This window comes from Peromyscus californicus, unplaced genomic scaffold (genome assembly GCF_007827085.1).
Source record: "Peromyscus californicus insignis strain IS unplaced genomic scaffold, ASM782708v3 Scaffold_19__1_contigs__length_69161282, whole genome shotgun sequence".
Taxonomy (NCBI): domain Eukaryota; kingdom Metazoa; phylum Chordata; class Mammalia; order Rodentia; family Cricetidae; genus Peromyscus; species Peromyscus californicus.
The window spans coordinates 62,338,810-62,352,657 of NW_026294491.1; the positions used below are offsets into that span (position 1 = coordinate 62,338,810).

General features: G+C 48.5%; 1 protein-coding gene across 11 annotated transcripts in view; it reads left to right on the top strand.

Moving 5' to 3' along the window:
• Positions 1–13,848, top strand: part of Trerf1 (transcriptional regulating factor 1) — a 45,311-nt gene that overhangs the window by 17,956 nt on the left and 13,507 nt on the right. For all 11 annotated transcript variants that reach the window (XM_052745518.1, XM_052745520.1, XM_052745522.1 and 8 more), the window contains 2 exons: positions 5,711–5,799; positions 10,157–10,270. In XM_052745518.1, the coding sequence (XP_052601478.1) occupies positions 5,711–5,799; positions 10,157–10,270 (203 nt within the window). The remainder of the gene's footprint in view (positions 1–5,710; positions 5,800–10,156; positions 10,271–13,848) is intronic.

Sequence of the window (13,848 nt, forward strand, 5' to 3'; positions counted from 1 at the left end):
GTAGCCTTTTCATGGCAGGATCTGAGTCATCACATTCTCTGTGCCTCAACTGATACAGCACTTGCAAAGAAAATGTTTAGTGACAAGTTCAAAATATGGGTTCAGATTGAGGCTTCCCTCCTCCCTGCACCTAGAAGAACCTAGAAGAAACTCGGATAGCAACCTGCATCCCAAGGAGGTCAAATCTGACCTGTAATACTCTGTATGACATTGGAAGTCTGTGTAAAGTCTCCTGTTTTCTGCAGCCAGCATGTCTCTGCTGTAACCACAATAACGACACCAATAAAAGTTTGTGTGTGTGTGTGTGTGTGTGTGTGGGTTTTAATCCCGAAAAGAAGCCAGAAAGACCCTCTAAAAAGATACTGTGTCCAAGTTCTCTCTGCCCTAGGAATGTTTGTTTTTAATTGCCTGGATTTGCTGTAGATTGCCCCCAAATTAGCCACCGTCCAGAGCCCGTTTCCCAGCAACGAAAGCTCAGTGCATTTTTCCTCTAGATACTGCTCCAGTGCCCGTTTCATCCAGTTAATTAGGCTCCTTGTCATTAGCCTTAATCGGCTTGTTAGGGGGCCCTGCTGATAATAGCCCAACAGCCAGGCATCCCCAGGTGGAACGAGAGTGTGGGGGAGTGTCAGCCCACTAACCCCACTTGCCAGCTGAGAGGGGGCGGGGCTCTTACAGAGAGAGGCAGAGCTGTGAGAACCCAAGCACGGAGTTCCAGCAGGGACAGGCAGCCTTGACATAGTCACATATCAGAGGGACAGTGTATGTCCCATAGCCCGAGCTGATACAGAATCTGCCCAAGTGACCAGTAGAGACACAGAGCATCTGTTGAACACATAAATGACCAAGCAGTGTCGATCACAGTGAACTGGCCACCATCCCCAGTTCAAGGGCGAAGAAACTAAGAAGTGGACTTCCCTGCTGTCCCAGAAGGAAAAAATGCCTGGGGCACGTTCACAGCCGAAGCTCTCCTGACAAAAGTCGCCCTTTGTCATGGCCTAGAGATGTCATATGCTCAGATGTCATTTTATCTGTACCAAGAATTCAGTCCAAGGCCCTGGGGTGGAATTCAACTCCTGTGTGTAGTCCCTAGTCTCTAGAGGCCATCTCTTGGGGGGGCGGGGGTGAGAGAGACGGGTTTACTGTCTGGTCTAGCTTCCGCTCTTAAATTCATAGATGCCCCATTGAGCACATTGCACACACAAACACATACAAGCGCTGTCCTTTTCACTAAACCGCACACCCAAGGACTGTACAAGTGCCACCCTCTCTAGGCTGTGCTTCCCACCTGTCACTCAAAGTACAAGTGACAAGAAAAGAAAGGGAGCCACCATCCCACCTCTATCCAGGACTAGTGAAGATGTGCGACAGAAGACCTCGTTACAGAACCACACCCCAAGGCACCCCCCAGGAGGTCTCCTTTCTTCTTGAAGTGTGGGGACTCCTGCCGAGCAAGTGGACCAGCAAGCCTTGTGGACACACAGAGGAGTGGATATCTCAAAAGAAGGCGGAGCTGGGAACTTAGCCCTGCTCTTTGGACCAGCAGTGAGAGTGAGCCCGGCAAGCCTGAGAAGTACACGTAGCCTGCCTAGAGATGCTGCAGGCTTGAGAAGGCTGGATGACCCTGCCGGTGTCTCCAGGTGGAGTGGCAATAACTCCAAGAAATCTGTGAAGTTGGAAAGAATTTTCGTTGATCTGCTTGGAGGTGGGTGTTAGCGGGGTTGGGTGCTTCATCCGAGGAAACACCAAGGACCACCATCCTTGCCCTGCAGGGGCCAGCACAACAGCCCCTGCTGTGACTGAGCTGTGTGACAGGATACCATCATCTCCTTCTGACACTGTCTTTCTGATCCTCTCACCTCTTTGCTGTTTTGATGGACGCCTGAAGGGGGAGCCATGACTTTTCTTTAGTCACTCAGCTAAAGTGGCTGGCTGGTGAATCTGCTCTGCCTTCTTCTTTCAACCTCTCCAGCAGCAGAGAAGAGCTGGAAACCCCCTCCCCGCCAGGTACAGATGTTTCCACCCTCCCTTACACATGTTCATATGCACACACACACACCCGGTTGTGGTGGTTTGCGCTTGAAGTCAGGCTCTTTAAATCCTGAAGATCTGGAAGAAGATGCTTCTCCACAACATTCTCTTCAATGCTGTCAAAATGCAACCTTGCGCCAGGCGGTTGTGGCGCATGCCTTTAATCCCAGCACTCGGGAGGCAGAGCCAGGCGGATCTCTGTGAGTTCGAGGCCAGCCTGGTCTACAGAGCAAGATCCAGGACAGGTACCAAAACTACACAGAGAAAAACCCTGTCTTGAAAAAAAAGCGACCTTGCAAACCAAAGGAAATGAGTAGTTGCTCTGTCTTTAGAGGCCTGAGCCAGCCAGCTGGACTGTGGACTATTCAGAGTCTAGAACCAGAGCTCTTGGCTGGAAGACCCACCAAAGATTTATGTGGAAAGGGTGTTTATTTCAGACACCTGCATTTACATCACTGAACCACATGCTCCTTCAACAATCCCAGGATGGCTGCCTACCAGAGAGGCTCTCTTCATTCACCCAGTTTTTATATGCTTGAATAGAAATGCTATTCAGATTGCCTGTGCTTAAGTCCTGGCAGATGACCAGAGTAAAATGGAAAACTTGGACCTGCCCTAGCTAGGAGTAAGATGCTATGGGGTTCCAGCACGGTGGCGCACACCTGTAATTCCAGCACCTTGGAGGCAGAAGCAAACAGATCTCTGTAAGAGGCCAGCCTGGTCTACATAGTAAGTTCCAGACCAGCTAAGGCTACATCATGAGACCCCTTTAAAAACAAAACTGCAGTTTTAAGAGCTCTGAGAAATGGTGATGATGGAATGTCAGTGGCCAGCCAGCCATGTGCCATCCAGGAATCAGAGATGTAGAGAGTTTGGGAGCCAGAAGAATAGTGTGGTCTTCTGTGTGCCCACCACGGTGGCTAGACCTTTCCTAGCACAGCCAGAACTAAGAGCCCTGTGTTTTCTGTTGCTATAATGAAATGCTTGAGGTTGGATATTTTATAGAGAAAATAGATGGATTTAGGCTACAGTTTTAAAAAATGGAAGTCTGTGTTTAGGTGCCCTCTGGTGAGGTCTTGGGGGCAGCCGTGGCAGGTGGCACCCTCTGCAGATTGACTGTAAGAGGGAAAGATCACCTGGTGTGATGGCAAGCCAAAGACTGACTGCGGAGGGGCCGGGAATGACTTCCCACTCGGCCCCAACTCTCAAAGGGCCACTCCTCAACACCACCACACCATGGACCACGATTATAACCTGATGCTAGGAGTGCACATTTAAAGCCATCCAAACCACAGCAAGCCTCCCACCTGCCCACCCGCCATGTGGTCTTTGTTTCTCACTCTGGATAAGCCAGTTGCATTCTGAATCCAGTCTCCTGGCGTATCCTATTGCGTTAGAAAGGAAAAATCATTAATCGAGTTTGATCAGCAAGACATAAATGGCATGTTAGGACCACGGCAGTTTTGCCCCAACAGGCTGCAAATCTGCTAACTGTCCCCTCCTCATCTCTTCAGCCTGGTGTGCTTCCCATCCCCTGAAACCTAGAACCGAGCCCTGCTAGAGGACCTGTTTCCTCATCTGTAGAGCGGGACAGTAGTGCAGGTCTTACAGGGTTGTTAGTAAAGCCTGGTGACGGGTAAATACAAAATACTTAGTAATCTGAGATGTAAGGAATATTCTTAAATGGCAGCTTTTTTAGATTGTGTGTGTGTGTGTGTGTGTGTGTGAGAGAGAGAGAGAGAGAGAGAGAGAGAGAGAGAGAGAGAGAGAGAGAGAGAGAGAGAGAGGCCCGGTGACTAGTAAATATAAAATACTTAGCAATCTGAGATGTAGTGAATATTCTTAAATGGTAGTTCCTTTTAGATGGGGTGTGTGTGTGTGTGTGTGTGTGTGTGTGTGTGTGTGTGTGTGTGTGTACAGTCTTCATGCATGGGCGCATGCAGAAGTCAGAAAAGAACAGGGCATCTTCCTCCATCACTCTCCACCTGATTGTTTGGGACAGAGTCTCTTTCTGAACCTGAAGCTTACTGTTTCGGCGAGGCAGGCCGGCCAGTGGTACTGCAGGACCCACCTGTCTCTGCCTCCAACATAGGCTTCTGTGGGCCATGCATGCTTTAACCTGAGTGCTGGGGATTTGAACTCAGGCCATCCTGTTTTCACAGCAAGCACTCTTACCCACTGAGCCATCCCCACAGTCCCTGTCAGCTCTTTTTGCCTGACACCGTGGCTTGCTTATAGTTGACACCTGATAAACGTACTTATTAAATGAATGAGTGAATGAATATATTATTCTTGTCTGTGAGTTTGCACTTGACAGTCATGCCCCAGAATTCCTTTCTATCTCTTGCCTGACTGACCTTCGTGTGACCTTTAAAAGTCCAGTCTGGTACTTTTGTCTACTTCACAGCCTCCCCTGCTGCCCTGGTCCTGATCTGAACGCAGTGTCCCTTCTCTGTGTCCCACAAGACTGTCACTTACCATCATGGCAGTAGCTGTCGCCTTGAACAACATGGCCTTTGGCCTTTGTGATGGTGGAGACAGTGAACCTAGCCACCCCGAGGATCACTGACTACATGAGTACTTACGTCGTGAAATAATAATTCAGCAAAAGCTGTAGATACGCTGCGCCAGTGAGCACTCAGTCTCCCAGTTATCAGGCTGGTTTTGTTTTGTTGGTTTTCAAGATAGGGTTTCTCTGTGTAGCCCTGGCTGTCCTGGAACTCACTCTATAGACCAGGCTGGCCTTGAACTCACAGAGATCTGCCTGCCTGATCCTCCCAAGTACTGGGATTAAAGGCATGTGCCATCACCACCTGGCTCAGAAGGGATTTTTTTTTAATTTACTTATTTTCATTTTCTTGGCGTTTTGCCTGTATGTGTATCTGTGGGAGGGTGCTGGATTCCGGAGTTACAGACAGTTGTGAGTTGCCATGTGGGTGCTGGGAATTGAACCCAGGTCCTCTGGAAGAGCAGTCAGTGCTCTTAACCACTGAGCCATCTCTCCAGCCCCCTGGGATTATTTTTAACCCTCACAAAAATCTAAATACTAACAGGGGCGGTTCTGGTTACTGCTGCTCATTGATTACAAACAGAAGTCTTAGGTTAAATGACTTGCTGAGTTTTGAACCAGAATCAGGCCTGCTGACTTCTACATTTCATTGGTTGTTTGCTTTTTTTTTTTTTTTTCCTTTTGCTGTTTTGTCTTTTTAAGCAAGGCTTTCCTATGTAGCCCCAGGCTAGCATTGGACTCTTGGTCCTGCTTCCTGCTGCTGGGATTACAGGCACACACCACTGTTCCCAGCTCTAGACTAGCTTTATATTCAAACATGAATTTCATATGTATAGCCCCTTTTTCTCGACAGTTGGATCTTGACTTAGACCAAATGAATGTTCAGAGAATTGGGATCTGCTCTTTTTATTTTTCTTGTTTTGAGACAGAATCTGATGTAGCATAGGTTAGCCTTAAATTCACTATGTAGCCCAGGCTAGGATTGAACTCCTCAATCTCCTGCCTCCTCCTCCTCCTCCTGAGTGCTGGGATGATGGATATGCACCACCACCTTGCCAGACTTTTGTTTTGGTGAGAGGTAGAGAGAGAGAGAGAGAGAGAGAGAGAGAGAGAGAGAGAGAGAGAGAGAGAGAGATTGAGATCCCTAATGAAAGTTCTGTTTTGTTCCAGGTTCTGACAAGTGGACATCTCTAGAAAGAAAACTGTTTAATAAAGCCTTGGCGACTTACAGCAAGGACTTTATTTTTGTACAGAAGATGGTAAGCCTCTTTTCCCACTGCTCATTTGAAAGGAACTTTGAGATTCTGGACATCACCTTAGTGAGATGGTTTCCTGTGCTGCTTTTACACCATCCTCACGAAAGGCCTGTCTTCCACCGTTGTGGGAAACGATGGCAGTCACTACAGGGTGGCGCGGAGCTGGGGTGGTGTGATGAAGGTGACGGGGAGTGATGGCAGTCACTGCAGGGTGACGCGGAGCTGGGGTGGTGTGATGAAGGTGACGGGGAGTGATGGCACAGATTGCTAAGACCCTGCGGTATTAGGGTTTCTGTGTGTGTGTGTGTGTGTGTGTGTGTGTGTGTGTGTGTGTGTGTGTGTGTGTGTGTGGAAGTCAGGGGATAACCTTGGATGTTGTTCCTCAGATACTGTTGACCTTTCTCAGTGATTTATTTTTATTTTATGTGTATGGATGTTTGCCTGCATGTATGTATGGGCACTAGATGCATGTCTGGTGCCCACAGAGTCAAGAAGAAGGTATCAGATCTCCTGGAACTCTAGTTATGGAGAGTTGTGAGCCACCATGTGGGTGCTGGGCATTGAACCTGGGTTCTGTACAAGAGCAGCCAATGCTCTTAGCCCCTGAGCCATCTCTCCAGCCCCTGCTGCCCACCTTTTTTGTTTGAGACAGACTCTCAATTGGCATGGAGCTGCTGGCTGGTGGGCACCAGGGATCCTCCTCCTCGGTACCGTGCCTGTCAGTGTGCTCCACCATGTCTTGTCTCCCTTACGTGGGCTCTTGGGATAGAACTTGGATCCCCCTGCTTACAAGTGAAGTACGTCACCAGCCTCCTCAGCCCCTGAGCTTCTGTTTTAATGGCTGTGTGTTGTGTTGAATGTGCAGTTCTTTCAGCATAACTAGAAGTGGGGCTAATCCCAACCTCCCTAGCTTCCTGTGTATCTAGGCAAGTGACTGCATTTCTTATGGCACTCTCCTAGGATGTTGCAGGAGGGAGGGAGGGAGGTGGCTTTCCCTTATCTAGTGTCAGGATTGCTGGAGTCAGACTCATAATCGTGACAGTAATGATAACAATTAATATCTGCCAGGCACGGTGGCACATACCTTTACTCTCAGCACTCTGGAGGCAGAGGTAGGTGGATCTTTGTTGCATTCAATGCCAGCTTGGTCTACATGGCAAGTTCCAGGACAGCTTGGGCTACATAGTGAGATACTGTCTTAAAACACCACCACTCCCAAAAAAGAGAGGGAGTGATAAATATATAGCCTCTTACAGAAGATAGAGAGATAGAGAGATAGAAATAGAGAGACAGGGAGACAGAGACAGAGAGAGACAGAGAGAGATAATATAGATAGATTTAGGTAGGTAGATAGAAGATATAAATAGATAATAGATAGATAATAGGTAGATGATAGGCAGGTAGGTAGATGATAAGTAGAATAGATAGATAGATAGATAGATAGATAGATAGATAGATAGATAGATAGATAGATAGATAGATCCTTTCAGGGTTGGAATATAGCTCAGTGGCAGAGTTCCTGCTAGCATGCATGAGGCCCTGGATTCAAAAGGAAAAATGGAAAGAAGCAAAGAGATAAGGCACCCACAGAGGAAACCATACATTAATAGATAACATATTTCATAGGTTTTAATTGGCTGAGAGTGATTTAGACAGAAAATTTAAAATGCCCAAGTATTTCAACAGCTTTATAGTGCAAAGAACCCACCGTTTGGTGCCTGAGGTAGCCCCGTTGGCTTGGCCTCTGCTGAGGGCTTAGTGGCAGGTGGTGTAAGCGGAAGGGAGATGTTTTCCTGGGACAGAACCAGAGTCGTTGAGGGTCAACTCACTCTTGGGATGGCTACTCTTTGAAAAACTCCCTTAGACACAGGGAGATGACTATAAGGGAGTGAGTACCTTCTGCGCAGACATGAGGACTTGAGTTCAAATCCCTAATGTCCACATCAGAAATCTTGGCGGGGCTATGCATGTACCTGTAACTCCACTGCTTTTGAGGCAGAGACAGGAGGATCACTGGGGACAGTTGACTGCCAACTGAGCTCCAGGTACACTGAGAGACCATGTCTTAAAGGAATAAAGCAGGGTGTACTAGACCAGGACCCCTGGCATCCTCCTCACACACACACACACACACACACACACACACACACACACACACCCCTACCTGATGCTTCCCAGGGTAATGCTCCTTAAGACCTAATGACCTTTTCTGAGAGGCCCCTCCCCCCATTTTAGCAAGTGCTCACTATGTAGACCAGACTGGCCTAGAACTCCCAGAGGTTAACCCGCTTCTACTTCCCAAGTGGTGGGATTCAAGCCGTGTGCTGTCATTCCTAACAAGCCCCATTTCTTAGAGGTGTCACACCTGACCCTGGGGACTAAGCTCCCAACACATGAGCCCTCTGGAGACAAGCCACACTAAAACTGTAGCACTCTGCCTGTACCTTAGTCCTGGAAGGCCCAGCACTTGGCTTCCATGACTAGTTCATGTGCGGTATTTACAAGTCAGTACAGTTTTTTAATCAAGAGCTCTTTGGGACAATATCTCGCTCCTCGGGCTGGAACCTGTGTAGTAATTCCAAATGGCAGGTGGACATTGAAGAGGGCAACCAACATTTCTGGTGGTGGCCTCATCCCATCATGTAGGTGGCTGCATATCCACCCTCGCATCTCCATACCAGGGTGACTGAACCCCACCTGAGCATAGAGGTCTATGAACTAAGCAAAGGAAGGAATGCTTCATTCCAAGACATATGCAGGTTGAGCATCCCGAATGCGGAGACCTAAGATCGGGAATGCTCCGAGGGTTTAGAGCAGCTGATTTCCAGATGAGAGCCTGCAGCCAGGAAAGGTTGTGCAGTTCTACATCCCAGCCTGATACTCTCCTGTCCTGTGTGTGTGTGTGTGTGTGTGTGTGTGTGTGTGTGTGTGTGTGTGTGTGTGTTCGGTTACAGTACTTATGGAGGAGTTGAGGCCAGAGGACAGCTTACAGGAGTGGGTTCTCTCCTCCCACCATGTGGGTCCCAAGGGTTAAACTTAGGCTCGACGGCACATACCTTTATCCATCGAGTCAGCTCATGTATCCCAGGCTGTCCCCCTACTCAGTATGTAGCCAAGGATGACGTCGAGTCCTCCTCCCTACACCTCCTGAGAGCTGGCATTACAGGCATGTGCCATCACCTGGCTTGAAACATCTTGGGTAAGAGATGCCTCTCTGGGGCTCACAGGGCAAAGCTTGTCCCTTGCCTTAGGGAAGCTCTTGTGCCTACAATGCTTAGTCTGTTGTTGAGGACTTGTTCATAAATAGGTATAGGTTGGTTTTGAGACCAGGTCTCTCTTATGGCCCAGGCTAGCCTGGAACTGGCTATGTAGCTGAGTCTGAACATCAATTTCTGATCCTTCTGCCCCCACTTACCAAGTGCTGGGATTCCAGGTGTGCACCACACCTAGATCATAAATAGGCTTTGAGAGTCATCAAGTCAGAGGTGAGTACTCCAGCCCTTTATATGGAAAAGCATCTGTTGTGCGGCGTAGAAAAAGAAGATCTCCATAGACTGCTCTACAAATCTCCACGCTGTGTCATGGAGGCAGAGGTCATCATGTCACAAAACAGTGTTTATGGCCGGGCGGTGGTGGCGCACGCCTTTAATCCCAGCACTCGGGAGGCAGAGCCAGGCGGATCTCTGTGAGTTCGAGGCCAGCCTGGACTACCAAGTGAGTTCCAGGAAAGGCGCAAAGCTACACAGAGAAACCCTGTCTCGAAAAACCAAAAAAAAAAAAAAAAAAAACAGTGTTTATGGAGTGCTCACTGCCCCTTGTGAGGAAAAGATGGCGGAGGGAAGAATATGCATTTGTGCTGGTTGTTAATTACCTGCATAAAGAATTTCTGGAATGAGGCCTAAGATAATTGAATAGTAGAGGGTTAGTTAAATGGCTCAGGGAGCTTGCCGCCAAATCCAGTGACCTGAGTTCAATCCAGGCCTCACAAGGTGGAAGGAGAGAACTGACTCCCACAAGTTATCCTCTGACCCCCACACATGCGTGGACACACTCAAGGAAATACACATGAATAAATGTTACAATTTTTTTAAAGAAAGGATTAAGAGAACCCACTTGTGTTGCAGACGTCCAGGTAAAAGTGTGGAAAGAATAGTTCCTACTCTTTGGGTTTTGGTTTTGTCTTTGTTTCTAAGAGTCTCACCATGTAGCCCTGGCTGGCCTGGAACTCCCCAAAGTCCAGGTTGGCTTTGAACTCTCAGAGGTCGGCATGCCAGACTCTACCTATTTCGGAATTAACTGGCCCACCAAGCTTGCCTGCCATCCAGCGCTGGAGCTAATCGTGGTCGCACTTTCTTGGCAGGTGAAGTCCAAGACAGTGGCTCAGTGCGTGGAATACTACTACACCTGGAAGAAGATAATGCGGCTAGGGAGGAGACACCGGACACGCCTAGCGGAAACCATTGATGACTGCATGGTGAGTGTCTTACTCAGTTGGCTCCTCTGCCCCTACCTCCACTCAGATGTCATTGGCCTGAGGACATAATGTGCGGTTTGAGGAGCAGGGGTGTCTCTGCAGTCACCATGGCCAGCAGAGTAAACAATCTGCAGGAGAAAGTAGTTCAGTTCAGCACGACTCAGGAGCCAGTATCAGTTCAAACTTCAGGAGTCTGACCAAAGTAGTTTTGTAGGCGTATTTAAGCACAGCACAATTCAGTGAAAATTTTCTTGGTGATAATTCATTCTGTGTGAGAAACTCTTTCTTTGTAAAGCACGTGTAACAACTTCCGTAAAGATGGGTTCAATAGATTGACTACATGTGACACCTTCCTTAAAGATGGGTTCTTTAGATTGACAAGCTCATGTTAAGGGTCTGGGGGAGGATCTGGTGTCCTCTCTTCCACACAGATAGCGCAAAGGTCACCAGGCTATTAACCATGTCTGCTCCCAGCCTTCTGAGCAGATGACAAGTTATACGTCCCTTCTTTTGAAAAGATAGCCTTGTATATTTAACATTCTCGGTTCCACCAGTGCTTATATGTGAGCAAAGGGACCTCTGCACCTCCCACAATAGTGCGTCTCAGAAAGATGAAGCCATTCTGGGGTTTTGTGGCAGTCTCTCTAAAGCATGAACAACAGGTGCTTTGACCTGTAGGTAGTACCAGGAAGTCTTAGCCACTGAAGAGCTACTGAGTGAGTGTGGATGATTCCAGTCCTTGTGTCACCGTCCACTCAGGGCATCCATCTCCTTTATTAGCAGACAATCCAGGGTCATCTTCATATTCTAAACCTAAGACCTATGATGGAAGCTGAGAATGTGGCTCAACTGGTAGACTGCCTGCCTGGCATACACAAAGTCCTGGGTTTGAATCCCAGTACTATATAATATTGGGTGTGGTGGCACTCACTTGTCATCCCAGCTCTCAGAAGGTGGTGACAAGGAAGATCAGAAGGTTTGGGTCATTTTTGGTTACATAATTCATGGCTAGCCTGGGCTATATGAAAATCCATCTCAAAAAACCTAAATAAAAATAAAATGTAAAAGTAAAGGCCTGGGGCCACAGAGATGGCTTAGTGTGCAGAGGGCACCTTGCTCTTCCAGAGGACCTGAGTTTGGTTCCCAACGATGAAATGGGGAAGGCTCACAATTTCATGGCACCTCCAGCTCCAGGGGACCAGTTCCCTCTCCTAGACTCCTGTAACACCTGCTTTCATATATACACAGTCACACCTAGGTGCACGCGCGCGCGTGTACACACACACACACACACACACACACACACACACACACACACACACACACAAAGTAACTCTTTTGTAGCCAGGAGTGGTGGTGCACAGCTTTAATCCCAGCACTCAGGAGGATCTCTGAGTTCCAGGCCAGCCTGGTGTATAGAGCAAGTTCCAGGACAGCCAGGGCTATACAGAGACACCCTGTCTCAAAGAAACAAAATACATAAAGTCAGTCAGTCAGTCTTTTAAAATTTAATATATGAAACACGAAAGAAAGAAAGACAAAACAATCCATCATCCTGTAGTTCAGCCAACTAAAAGCAGTTAACTCCCACAGCGTACAAACAATATGTGAGCTGGAGAGACTGCTCAGTGCTCTTGCCGAGGGCCTGGGTGTGGTTCCCTGAGCTCCCATGTTGTCTCACAGCTGTCTGTAACTCCAGTCTCAGGGGATCCAGCGCCCCTTTCTGGCCTCCTTGAACAGCAGGCACACACATGGTGCATACCCAGGCAGAACACTCATGCATGTGACCATTTTTTTATGCAGTTGAAGAAAGGCATTTATTGAGAAGGAAACACACAAATGCAGCAGACACACAGAGACAAAAAGCCAAAAAAAAAAAATCCCTATTTTTTTTCCTTAATGTTAAACAGCAGTATGTGTGGGTGTCAGCAGTCAAGATGCTAAATGGTGTCTGCCTTCTCTGTCCTCACCACTCACAGGACATATTCTAGTTGGGATGATGTCATGCTTACAATGACCGTGAATTCCAAGAGTATTTGAAAACAGTATGAGGTGAGAACCAGACAGTCTTAGATGCTGCAAAAGGATGCTCAGCTTCATGAGCTGCAGGCCAGGAAGGAGGTTTGCCCTGGGTCACTGAGCCATGCTGTCCACATGAGAGGAATCATAGGAAATGCCAGCCTTAGACCTAGGATCTCACTCCCTGCTGAACTGTAAAGTGAGACAGATGATTTCAGTGATTTGGAAAGTCCCTTTTGTTTCTGGAATATTCTAGACCATGTCAGTGCTGTGTTTAGGACTAGGGAGATGTTTCAGTGGTTAAAGTGTTTGCCCGGCAACTATGAGGACCAGAGTTTGGGTCCCCGGAACCCATGTAAATGTCATTCAAGCATGGCTACATAGCCATAATTCTAGTGTTGAGAGCGCTCAGAGATAGGGGCCCTGTAGCAGGCTAGCTAGTCAAACTAGCCACATCTGTGAGCTCTGGGATACACTGAGAGACTCTGCCTCAGTGGATCTAGTGGAGAGTGATAGAGGAAGGCTCCTCACCTCAGCCTCAGGCCTCCATACACATATGTACACACACACACACACACACACACACACACACACACACACACACACACACGAGGGAAAATCACATGATGTGGTCTGCTAAGAGAAAGTCGTTTCTCAGGTTCTGGTGTAACAAGGGCCTAGAGCCAGTGCCCAGGGGAATACATAAAAATGACGCTCGCTAAGTATTTGTCCAGTGGACGAACGGTTTTCTGAGACAGGAGTCACTGGTCCATAATAGCATCCCTCTGTGAACTCCGGAGGGAGATGGGATGAGCAAAGAGATGCTGAGCAGAGACATGCTGTGGGGGAGACAGCATCAGACAATGTAGAAGAGCCATTTTGGTCAGTGTACGTTAATGGAGGAAAGGCCAGGCCACAGTGCAGCCTCCCATGAGGAAGAGAACTGGAGAAGGCGCCACTTCTACTGCCTTGGTGACAACAACGGGCCATCACTGGGCTGCATCGGTGACAATGGGCCATCACTAGACTGCATCAGTGACAATGGGCCATCACTGGGCTACATCGGTGACAACAGGCCATCACCGGGCTGCATCGGTGACAACGGGCCATCACTGGGCTGCATCGGTGACAACGGGCCATCACTGGGCTGCATCGGTGACAACGGGCCATCACTGGGCTGCATCGGTGACAACGGGCCATCACTGGGCTGCATCGGTGACAACGGGCCATCACAGGGCTGCATCGGTGACAACGGGCCATCACGGGGCTGCATCGGTGACAACGGGCCATCACTGGGCTGCATCAGTGGTGTCCACACCCTGTCCCTTAGATGTTCGGGGAAAGCAAAGGGCTTATGTGAAAAGATGACTCGGGCCCATGAAAGCGGTCTTTGTACTCCAGCTCCCCCTTGGCTCTGTGAGTACAGTCAACATTCTGAGCACCGATTGCCAAGTAGAAACGGGAACCTACAGAGGGCAGGGTCGTGTGCACATGGTCCTGTTCCCCGGTGTTTTGTCAGAGGGCAAGGAAGGGGCCAGCAAAATGGCACAGCAGGTAAA